The 12,694-nt window shown below is 43.0% G+C and overlaps 1 protein-coding gene across 13 annotated transcripts in view; it reads right to left on the reverse strand.

Annotated features, from left to right (window-relative positions):
* Window positions 1-12,694, reverse strand: part of SH3PXD2A (SH3 and PX domains 2A) — a 259,093-nt gene that overhangs the window by 18,654 nt on the left and 227,745 nt on the right. For all 13 annotated transcript variants that reach the window (XM_081006148.1, XM_081006151.1, XM_081006150.1 and 10 more), the window contains one exon: window positions 5,317-5,434. In XM_081006148.1, coding sequence (XP_080862274.1) covers window positions 5,317-5,434 — 118 coding nt within the window. The remainder of the gene's footprint in view (window positions 1-5,316; window positions 5,435-12,694) is intronic.

Raw genomic sequence — 12,694 nt, forward strand, 5'->3', positions numbered from 1 at the left:
ATGGAAAAATGGGGGGTGGGTTGGCACTTTTATGCCAACAATTTCATGTGGACATTTAAAGGGGGGAGCATGCAAGGGGAACACTGATGCCCATCTGGAAGCACCCCCCGCATTGGGAGAGCTAACCCAATAATAAAGTTTACTTTGAATCAGGGCTCACAAGGACTTAAAACCAGATGGAGTTACAAATGCCATGGGCTTAGTGGCAGAAATATAACCTACTTCTCTGCAATATTCTTCCTTCCCCTTTTGCTTCTCTAGCAGCTTTAGTTAAAGAGTACTCACAATTCCAGGTCTCTCAAACACAGAAGACATCCAAAAGATGTCTTTCTCAAAAAACATGGGAGAAAAAGTCTTGAGGCTGTTACTGGCATGCAGTCCAGGTTTCGCCACTTCCATTCTGGATAACTGAGCATGGGAGCAGCATGGGAAAGCGACTTCCACCACACTCTACAACTGTCCTGGGCAGTCCTCTCACAGCCCTCCAATGGCAGCAGTGAGCAATGGGATCACTTCACTGCCGGTGAGCAAAGCTTTCAGGACTAGGGGCTGAGAGAAAATAGAACTTGTGGAAGTGAGAAACTGCCTACAGGAAGAAACAAGGCTTAACATGAGATTCTTTTCTTCAAATGCCTCATACTTTTACTTGCTCAACAACTCTGAGAGCAGGACAGCAATGTGATTGGTTAGTCAAATGAGTGCACTCTTAATTCTCTCCCCTCCTTTTGGGAGTCTGAAAGAGCACAGCAGGAGAGAAAAACAAAGCCTTTCTTTATTGCAGTGACTATTAATACAAGATTCTTTGACCACTCCCCCCCCTTGTCATCAAGGTAGGCACACCCCATGGCTGAGGTTCTTCCCCTGAGCCTCACTGGATCACAGTCATGTAAAGCCAATGCAGAAGCTCAGATTTAATTCTGAAGCTCTGTGGGCATCTTCCCACATCAGATTTGCAGAAAGATAAGCAAATCAGAGTACTGGCCTTGATGCCAAACAGTTTAAAATAAGGTTACCAGATTTTTTCCAATGAATCTGGGGACACTTTTCAACTTCAATGGATTTTGTATGGGGACTGATTTGTAAATCCAGAGACTGTCCCCGGGAAACGGGGATGTCTGGTAACCTTAGTTTAAAACAGCATTGCACTTAAGGAGCAATAGGGGCAGATGATTGGGGGCCAGGCACAAAAGATCCAGTTACCCCCAAACAATCCTGCTCCTAGGAGCTTTACATATGTGTAATCACAACGTAGAAGCCTAGCTCAGCACAAAAAAGAGACACGTGCTTGGAGTTAGCTGCAACTAAGGACAAGCTCCACGATTAACTCTCATATGCCTATGCAAGTAGGCACAGGAGTTCTGGGCAAGATAAAAAGGTCACTGGCTTTGTCAAAATTGGGTAGCAGCAAATTCATAGGGTATAAGTTTATCAGTGCTGCGAGCCATAATGTCTGTACTGTGTCTGCACAGTTGGATGCAGTATGCTTCTGAACGCCAGTGGCTGCAAACTGCAGGAGGGAAGAATGCTACTGCGCTTAGGTCCTGCTTGTGGGCTTCCCATGGGCACCTAGTTGGCCACTGTGAGAACAGCATGCTGGACTATAAGGGCCACTGGCCTGATCCAGGAGGGTTATTCTTATGTGCTTATACTCTTACGTTCAGATTTCATAAATGTACTAGTTCCCTTGCATGGCACAACCCTAAGACTGGCCCTTGTTCCATTCTACGTGATCAAAAAATTGCAGCAAAAATGAAAGCCAAACAAAATCTTGTAGCAAGTATCAAGGTTCATCCACCGAAGCAGTTTCTTGCTCTTTCTCCCTGTAACAGTAATAGTTATAACCCCCACTTTTAAATAGGGTGCAGTCATTTCATTAAGCCAGAGGTGCCAGCTTTCAAGGGCAATTGGGGGGGGGCACGTCAGGAGAAGCCAGGGGCAGAGTTAAATACAGCGGCAGCGCAGCTTCAATGGCAGGCCACTCCTCCTCCTCCTCCTGCCACCACTAGCTGGGTGTGTGTGTATGTGCTTCAGACCTCTTTCCCTTGCACAGCAGCAGCAGGAGAAGCAGACACCCCCTGTTTCTCGTCCCCCATGAGTTGGCGTCCCCCATGAGTTGCATTCTCATCCCCCATGAGTTGCATTAAGCACATTATCTGACAGGCTATTTGCTTGCACAGTTTCCCATAGCTGTGGAATACAACAGTTCAATTAAGAGTTTAGGGTTAGAACAGTAACCACTTCTCAACAGTCATAATACTGTAAAGGAAAATGGAGCAGGGGAGGGAGGACAACATTCAGATGCACTGGAGAGTGGAATGCAACAAGAAGGTGGTAATATATAGAAGCGGCTACACTGCAATTCCCGAAAAGTTTTTTAAATGCTGAATGAAAAGTTAGCATCCAAACTATAACAACACTGGAGAGGCGGGAGAAAAGGGGGGGGGGGAGAGAGGCCTCCATTTGTCTGAGCGTTTTCTTCCCTGTTAACATCTGCTTTTCAGCTCCAGAATACTGGAATTACTCCAGAGGGAAGGAAACCAGGAAGGGAAAAGCAGGGGAGGGGGAAGTAAGAATCAGTACAGAATCATGTATTTTGGAAACTATTATTTAAGGAGGTGAACATTAAAGACTTTAACGTGGAACTTATTACCTAATTATTAGTGCTTATCTTATTCTTGTGACACATACGTCATTACGATTATGCATTCTTGCAAGCATTTTTGTGTGTGGCAAAAGTTCTGTTAACTGTAATAGTCCCACTTTGGTTTGTTGAGCATTTATTCTGATTTGCTTGCAGCGTTGTTTATAAATCTTTCCATTAATCATTCGGTCACCCTACACTTTTCAGTGCATTTCCCCATCACCTTCATTACTAGGGCCCCCTGAGAGTCAGAGGGCCCAAGTATGTGCACCAACATGCACCTACATCCTATGGATTTAGATGGGGGCATTTTTCAAGTGGACTGCATCTGCTGTTCTGATGCTGCTGTTACAAGCATGACATTCTTAACCACAGTTCAGAACCAGCCTAAGCACTATATCTTGTCTTTCATTCATTCTTGCCTTCAACTCGATTCATAAGAGAGGAGGAAGAGAAAGCAAATTAGGAAATCCCTGTTTCATATGCAAGGACTCTTGTTATTGTGGGCCAAAACCACACTCTTCCGTGGAAGGCTGCCATGCCTTAGGTAGATATATTGGCAATGAAGTCTGCAGCTTCTGGTCAGCTATCCACTGTCTAGGAAAATCAGGTCTGTTAACCATAGAATTGTAGTGGATCCCATCTAAACAAGCACAACGGAGATAGTCTTGCCGTGCACAGTAGGGGTGGGACCAGAAGCTCCCCAAGCTTCCTCTGCTACATAAGGATGAATACTTCCTAGGCTTTTTAAAGGCCTTCTAGTTTGGCTTCAGCCTAGACTGAATCTCCGTGAACATGCATCAGCAAAGACAGCTTTTCTCTGCATGTGCAGAATGAGAAGAGTCTCTGGCATGCAAGGTGCCTTCATCCAACTACAAAATAATCCCAAACAGTCAACACCAGGAGGCAGGGAAGCTGAGCCAGGGGCTCTAGCCTGCTTTCATTTATGCCTTCCCCATTTGCACAAAATGTAAACACTGCTAAAAATTAGAGGCTTTGGTCTCCCTCTTCAATGAAAATACTGAAGACTGCAAGAGATTCTAGGCCCCTGCAGACCTAAAGATAAAAGGAAGGCTGGCAGTGACCAGAAAAAAATATTTTAAAAACAAAAAGGGAGTTCAGCAATAACATCAGGGGGAGTTTGTGATATTGTTCCTCCTTCTGCAAAGAACTGTGCACTCTGCTCCTGAACCCTTGGCTTTGGATTAAAGTCCCATGGATGATTTAAAAAGGGAAGAATGCAGAGCTGACAATGGGCCAGCTATTCCCTGCTCATCACATTGGAAATCTTCTCCCCTTCTATCGGCTTTCATTTGTTATTGATGGGAGAGTTAATCAGGAAGATGCAACAGCGAACATGTTTATAGAACACATAGAACTCTGTGTGGTTCCATTATTCATAGCTCCAGTGCCTTAAAGATGGCCAGACTACAAAGCAAATGACAACCTATGAAAAATATATGTTCCACATGCAAAAGGAAGTGAGCAATAAGGGGTAGGTTCATAGTATCCCAGGGTGGGGTGGGATCACCAGAGTTACCCAAAAGAACTCCTTATAATGTGTCAGGATCCACAGGTTTGTACCCTCCCTTTGACACTTGTCTATAAAGCCACACAAGGAGCAGAATTCCACACCTTCTTTAGGAAACCTGTACCTTTGTCCAACCATTCTTTCAATTACGACAATCCTTTGCCCTCTTACATGAAAGGGAGCCCCATTAAATTCAGTAGGATTTGCTTCCAATATTTATCTGACTGCAGCAGTTAAACTTGAATGGCTTTATGCACATTGCATCTTTCATCCCTCTCCTATCACCAAGCAACAGGAGTCTATTATGCTGAGCACTGCAAAGACATACTGCTTACGTGGCATTTAATGTTTCTGGAACTGCGCCAGGTTTTGTTTTGTTTTTTAAAAGAAAATCCAGTTTATGCTTGAAATTAGCCGTTTAAGGGCACCAGAAGAGAAAATTAGACTGCTCCCTGCCCCCCTGCCCCCAGCGGTTAAAGGGATACCTGCTTTACAGGCCAAAGTGTAGCACCACAGAGACCTAACACACCTCTGCTTCCTCATGACTCCCCTAAAACATTTCTTCTAAAATAGTCTATCAGCTATTTTTGCAAATAAACAAACACAAAAGCAAAACAAGGTCATTCATTGACCAACACATATTAACAAGTATTTGAGCTGTTGCTGTTATATAACTTGTGTTGCAGTGACGCACACACACAACGGTAACAACTTTCCAAAGTTATCAAACATCACACCTGCTGACATTAATCCCATGCAACTTGTCCCACAGTGCTCAGTAGGTCTTACTCAAAGGAAAATGTCCATAGGATTGCAAACTGGGAGACCCTAGCTGCTCACCTCAATCATTAATGAAGAGAACAACCACCCACGAGAGAAGATTTGGATTTTTTTCCAACTTGAAGGACACACATATCCCCCAGAAGCCTTTTTCCTCCCTGCACCCGTTTCTATATATTGTACTTCATTATTTTAACTACATATTCAATATAATTTTAAGTAGCTTTGTACAACTTGACCAGCATTTTTGTTTTCAATATGCCGAGGTCCTTTCTTAGATACAAGCAACTTATGAGATGCCGTGTTCACAAGGCTAGTAAGCAAAAGGCCTGCCAACACCAGAATGATTTAATTAAACCTTTACCTTATGTACCACCATCCTTCCAGGTTCTTCTGAATGACCTCCACAGTGACTCCTTTGTCAAACCCGATTTCATCCTTCCCCTGGCTGGTGTATGACTGGATTGTGACATATTTCTCTTCTAGCAAAGAAAGAGAGGGCAACATCAGTTAAGATCAAAACTGGCCCCAGCTGTTGCTCTTTCCTGATTGCTATTCAAAATGATTTCGCAGCAATTAAAATGTGGCAGCATTGCAGAGGTGGAGTCTTGCTTGTGAGGCCCTGTACCTATTAGCTAAGCATGCCTGTATCAGCTCCTCGCCACCGCCCTGCGCCGTCAATGCCAACAAATGAGACAGGGTCCCTGAGGAGGGGTCTCCCCCATCTCCTACATATGGTATTGACAAAAATCAAGCTCTCTGCCAGAGTAGCAAAGCATCACTGGAGGAACTCCAGCTGGCTCCATTTAGCACACACATGGTTATGTTAAACATTGCATTACTGGAATCTGAATGCTGAAGCTGGAGTGGGACCAATACTACTCCAGCTCGAAGGAATGGACTGACCTATCATCTTCACACTCCTAGAAATAATACAAGTTTGCAGCACCAAGCTGCCAGTATTTGTTTTTTTCATGATTAGATCATATTGTACCTCCCCTAACTCCACTCCAAACCTCAGTGCTCCCAAGAGAAAGGCAAGTGTCACTTTCTAAGTATCTTCTTAAAAAATCAACATCGTTAATTCAGTGCTAGAAGTCCCATTTTATCCACCCACCACAGGTTATTAAGTCTTTGCAAAGCCATGGAATCACAAAGCATTTTAGCTAACTGTGCACTTGCTATGAACTTTACCCAACTCTACACTAGGTCACAGTTGGGGGCACTCCAGATGTGATTAGAGTCCCAACTCTCATCAGCCCCAGCTAGCACTCACTGATGGGAGTTGTAGTCCAACAACATCTGCAGGGCCACAAGCTCCCCAACTCAAGCCACAACCACCTCCTTCCAAAACAAGAGTCAGGAGAAGAAAATGCCTCCGAAGTACCCAGAGACTCTCATCTGCATATTAAGATGCTAGCTAATTACATAAGCTAAGTTTCAAATTGACATTTCAGTGAATTTGGAAGACCTCTTGGGATAACAGATCATGTAAAAGACTCACCAATCAATGACTTTTCCACACTAAAGTCAACTCCTCTAATTTTACAGTTGGTGTAACATTCACACTACTCTCCTGTCCAGTACCAGTTTCATAATCTTTCATTTGTTTATTTTCCAGACTGGGACATAGCAGGGTGGTGGGTTTTTTTAATCTGAATGGCAGCCCCACAGACAGCTATCATGTGAGCAGCATACAGAATCCAGAGACTAAAGAGAGGGGAAATGATCACAAAATGATGTGCTATTTCTTTATGTGTGTTTGGGGAAGTGATAGGGAGTCTTGTTGCTATTTTCCACAATGCATGAACTCTCTTGTGCTTGAGGATTACAGTAGGGAAATATTCTGTTTCAAAATAAGTAAGTAAATGTTTAAATTGTTCACAGAATGGAAGAGATGGGGTTGTCATTGGGTAGTTGCTTGTGCCATTCTGTTGAAGTCTCCCTACCCAACCCCACATGGGAGTCTGAATACCCATATCCTGCTATTTGATGTTCAGGAGCAAGGGGGTTTATCCAAAGCAATATATTGACTGCGGTATATTAGTCCAGGATTCTCATCACAGACATACCACTTTAACCAAGATAGTGGTGAAAATGCTTCTCATGCAAATGCAAGGATTTTATTGGCAGAAAAGATAGCCATTTATGCTGTCAGCCTAACCATACACTTGGAATTGCAGAAACAGAGGGGAGAGGAGAAAGGATCCTAGATGTAGGCAAAGTTTCAGATCTCCAGGAAGTCAATACAGATAGAAGGAGTGGAGACAACAGCAAAAGGTAAGAGCAGTACTTTTAAACAGAAAGAAAAAGGCTCCCTGCTATCTGGTGCAGACTGATCCCACCTTATCAGTTAATTGAAGGCTGGTGTCCAGAATATAATGTAAGATAAGGTTGTTTGCCAGAATCCCCTAGATCCCAGGCCAGTTCACACATTATGGTAACTATCTGGGTTGGAACTCAGTTGCATCAACAGCAGTCTGTGTGGAAACACACTGAAATATAAATAATTGATTTCCAATCCTACAACTGAATGGTTGAAATTCCTTCCTAACTTGCACAGCAGTAGGTCTGAATTATAGTGTGGTATCATCAGTTCAACTTAAGGACTGGATATAGCTTGAGGAGCTCTAAAAAGATTATTGGCCAGCTATGAAGTTTTACACACACATTTAAGAAGGCAGGCAGAGGAGATAACAGCAATTCAACAGGGCCATTTTTGCTCCCTGCTCCGGATGTTGATGACATTCAATCTGAATATGCTGTTATCAGCATTAGCTTGTGGCTCAACTGGCACTGAGAAAACTTGAAAGCCTCTGCAGAGAGAGCCATACTTCATTTTTTGTTTTCTGGAGATGTTGGCAAGGGACACGACTGCAACACACTCCAATAAAACCACAGCCTTGTTTCATTAGGATTACAGTACTGCTTTTGGACTCTTTATCACACTTAGGACATGCTGAGCCATCAAAAACAAAAAGCAAACAAACTACATCACACAATAGGAGAAATTGCATTCCTTTGTGGGGAGACGCAGTCATCACCAAGAACTCAGACTTTTAAGGGATAGCTGAACCACAGAGCTGAACTGGTGTATTTATGCCCTCTTTTGTGCTAACGGCAGGGGGATAGAAACGGCCTAAGATCATTGTCACACCCCAATTAAACTATATTTCCTAAGATTCTTCAGTGCAGTGGGGAGAAAGCTTTTTAACCACAAGGGCAATAGGTGGCAGAGGAAAGGACCAGACCCTGAGGTGGGCAGAACCAGCTTTGCCTTTACTCAGGGCTTTTTTTCAGCCAGAACTCAGATGGGTCCCATTGCCATTCTAAGAACAAGGGAGGTGTTTGGGGCAAGTTCAAGCACCTTTTTCTAGGAAAACAGCACTGCCTTTACTCCATCTCACTCTTAAACACAAACACACACCTCTCTTGAACCCTGTCCCCTTGATCAACTTGAAACTACAGGAAAGGTGAATGGCTGATCAGCAGCAAAAGTGGATGGGGCCCTCTGGGGCCCAGAGAGTGTCTAGGTGCCCACCCACATGTATTTTAGAGGAAGCCGTGACAGTTAAAAGTGTTTTATTGGTTGAAAGTGTAAATATGCCATTAGAAAAGGTCTATATTTTAAGCCCATATATGTTATAGTAGTACAGTGGCTGTGGATGAAACTGATCTGTGCAGGTACTTTGCCCTATCATTTCCTGCACTGTTATGGCAGCTGCACCATGGAATGGTGCCTGCCAAATCCATGTGCAAGCAGCTACCACCATACTATGGTATGGGCCTAACTTTGAATTGCTGGGAAAACAGTATGCAGCCATATCTTTCTGTTTGTTAACTCAGTTTCAGAATCATGCAACAATTCCTTATCTTTCTACAGGTCTTCAACTGCTCAGAGCCCACCTAAGGGGACTCGTTAACAGCCATATTATTTTAAGGCTTTGGAGGTGAAAATATTAAACTGCTAGGCAAAGGATTTCAATGAGATTTGCACTTGACTTTAGATAATGCAATAAGCACAGGCTAGCAAGTGACTTCAGAAACCTCAGCGACACCCCCTCATAGCTAAAACATGCTGAAAAAGTATCCCACTGTGACTATCATAATGAGACAATAAACTAACATCTAAACCCACATATTTATGATTTAAGAGTCATAAAGGGGGTGACATCACTACGCAATCAAAGCTCTACTTTGTGCATCTTGCACATTAAAGCTTCTTTCTTTCTTCTTTCTTTAAAAGGCTCCTGCTGCAACAGTTCCAAGAAATAGCACCTCTGCTTTTATTGAGGCAAATGAGAGTGTAAGTATTGCATAAAATGAATGAAAACTTTGGAAACACCACCAATGAAGAAGCAGTAGAAGTATTAATGCCTTGTGCTTCCTGTCCCTGGAATGTATGAAACACAATCCGTGCATCTCTTTCACCCAGGAAATGCTCAAGTTATGATGTTTAAATCTATGTAATGAACACACCCAGCTGACAAATGTCAAAGAGGGACTGCTGCATTTACAGGTTCTGCAAAAGATTCAGACATTTCTAATAAGGCTCAGTTTTGAAGCCAAATTTGCAAACGTCAAGCAGCTGAAGCTTTGCCCATTACAGACTCTACTTTCCAAAGGGTTGCTATTATTTGTTGTTGGGGTTTTTTGGGGGGTGTAAAGCCATCCAAAGTTGAACATGGGTCTTTCTGAAATATTTTATTTGTTCATTTAAGATGAGAAAAGTAAGGCAGAAGAAGAACGAAGGAGAAAAAGATTAAACCCCTACAGATATTAGAGCCCTGGTTATAGATTTGTTTTGCTGTGCTATTTTTAAGCCTTCTGTGCTGCAACAGGAAGCTATCATTAAAGTTTCCCTTTGCAGAGTGCTTTCGCAGCAAAATATTATAGCATTTCCCAAATTACACTCATTTGGTTTCCTTACAGTGGTGGAAAAAGGGAGACCACAAACACACACACACAAATGCACACACACACAGTTTATAAATTAAGCTGGCACTCCTTTGAGCATGGGTCCGCTTGTAACCCCAAAAGCAATTTGCGACAGTCTTCAGCTGAGGCTAACCGTAGAAAAAATTACAATATCAAATGTATGCAAGTCGGCATTTATGGGAAACAGCAATGAAATGTTATCATTCAGAAGAATGACTAGTGTTGTATCCAGCTGACCAAGGAGGGTTTAAAAGGGGTCCAAGTAAGATAGTATACAATTCAGTTTTCAGAAAAACCTAAAGTGGACAATATGTGGTCTCTTAAGTTTTGTGAGCCATTTCTTGTTTGATATTTTGGTGTGAAGGCAAAAGAGATCACTTCTTTCAAACGAAATAAGTTAGTGGACTATCACAGTCAATATTCTTTCCCATGTGATATTTCTTGCACCTGTTTTTAAACATTGCATACTATATTTCTAGATTAATCATATTTTTTAGAAGAAGCTGTGGAAAATAAAGCTATTTCAAGACAGTGTGCAAACCATTGCAAGCGAGGTCAGTTTCCTCACTTCAATTAATGTTAAAGTCCAACCATCCTTTGTGTTAGAAAGATCTCTGGTTGTTAGAAGACACAAACACGCACAACTATGCCACCTAGGGATTACTTACTCTGACACACTACTGTACTGCTGTATAATACCGCTGAAACCTACAAGATTACTACTCCCTCCAGACGGTGTTCCAGGGATTGTGCCAAAGTTAGCCAAGTTCAATTTTTCTCCTTCTTAAATCTGCATGTCTGAGACGTTGTGCACTCACAAAACAGCTGCCATGTGGCTTCTGCAAGTTGGTCCCTGTGGTAGCTGCTTCAACACAACTTCTTATGCAGGGATCAAGCAATTTCTCATTGAACAGGATTAACAACTTTTGAGCCTTCCAGAAACATGGAGGAAGATCTCTCAATTTGTGGTTGCTTGATACAAATGTCTTGGTGGTGGTTTTCTCAATGCAAGAGAAGCAATTAAAAACAGCCTTTCTTGACGGATGTTTTACCAGCAAAGGTAACTCTCTGAGAAAAACGGCTTGCATGGTAATCAGCTAAGTTTTACTGAGAGTAGACCCATTGAAATTAATTGGCAAAACTTAGCCATGTTCATTTATTTCAATGGTTCTACTCTTGAGTAAAACTTGGTTGAAACTCCTTGTGTTTCCACATATCTGAACTGAATGGCAAATGAAAATAGTTATCTACAAGCTCAAGGGATGGATGTTTTCTGTTTTTTTCCTTTTCTCTTTTTTTCCCAATTTTAAAAACTGCACAAGTGTTCATATGCAGTTTTGTACACATTTCTTCTAACACATATTTTTGTGTGCATTTTTATTTGATATCCACATATGAAAAATGAGAGCACAGTTGTGTTCCCGCTTTGCGTACTTACTTGTGAAGTGTGGATTGGAATTGCCTTAGAAAGGAAGCAAATGACTCTCTCCCCTCTTCCCTGATCTGATCCATGATCTGATTATGGATGAGGAGGCTGATCTGGCATGTATCACTGAAACTTGTGGGGGTGAACAGGGTGGAATCAATCTCACCCAGTTGTGCCCACCTGGGTACTCAGTGCAGCATCAGGCCAGATTTGAGGATTGGGGAGGGGGAGTTGCTTTGGTCTATAGAGATTCTCTCTCTCCAGGCTCTCTGTCCAGTTGGGGGGCAGGAATCTAGAGTGTGTGTTCCTGGCATTGGGCAATTGGGACAGATTAGGGATTCTGCAGGTTTACCGCCCACCTTGCTGCCCAGCAGTCTCCCTGGCTGAGCTGACAGGGCTGGTCTCGGAGGTGGCTCCCCACCTGTGGAATGCTCTCCCCAGGGAAGTTTGCCTGCCGCCTTCATTGTACACCTTTAAGTGCCAGGCAGAAACATTCCTTTTTAACCAGGCCTTTGGTTGATTTGATTGACATCCTATGCCCTTTTAAAATGTGGGGTTTTTTGGGGGGGGGAGAGGGGTTATTGGGTTGCTCTTATTTTGATTATATATTTTGTGGTTTTATATTTTGTTTTGGGAACTGCCCTGAGGCCTCCGGGTATAGGGCGGTATATAAATTCTAATACGGTGGTACCTCGGTTTAAGAACTTAATTCGTTCTGGAGGTTCATTCTTAACCTGAAACTGTTCTTAACCTGAGGTACCACTTTAGCTAGTGGGGCCTGCTGCCGCCGCTGCTGCACAATTTCTGTTCTCATCCTGAAGCAAAGTTCTTAACCCGAGGTACTATTTCTGGGTTAGCGGAGTCTGTAACCTGAAGCGTCTGTAACCCGAGGTACCGCTATGATTATAATATCTGTACAAGATACACCTTTCAGTTTCTTGAGACTGAGGTGAGATGCAAGTAGAACTGTCACACAATTTCCAGTGACTCAGTCGCCTTCTGTGACACAGGAAGGGCCACAGCTCAGTGACAGGGCATCAGCATTGCATGCAGAAGATCCCAGGTTCAATCCCTGAAATCCCTAGTAAGGCTAGGATAGGACCCTGCCTGAAATCCTGGAAAGCTGCTGCCAGTCAGTGTAGACTACACTGAGGTAGATGGTACATGGTCTGCTCAGCATAGGATGCCTTATTACGTTCCTAAGGGCTGAGGCACGGAAAGCTATCCCAAACGTTTAATTTGTGTCTCTCTGTGTATCAGCTGTGGGACATCACTGTGTGACCTGATCCAACTTTGAAACACTGGGAGCAGAGGCATGCAGTCTGGGGAATTATCTAATTAAGGCTCCTAAGCAACATGCAATAGCTCAAAATCTTCC

This window comes from Podarcis pityusensis, assembly GCF_964106645.2.
Source record: "Podarcis pityusensis genome assembly, chromosome: 5".
NCBI classification, from domain to species: domain Eukaryota; kingdom Metazoa; phylum Chordata; class Lepidosauria; order Squamata; family Lacertidae; genus Podarcis; species Podarcis pityusensis.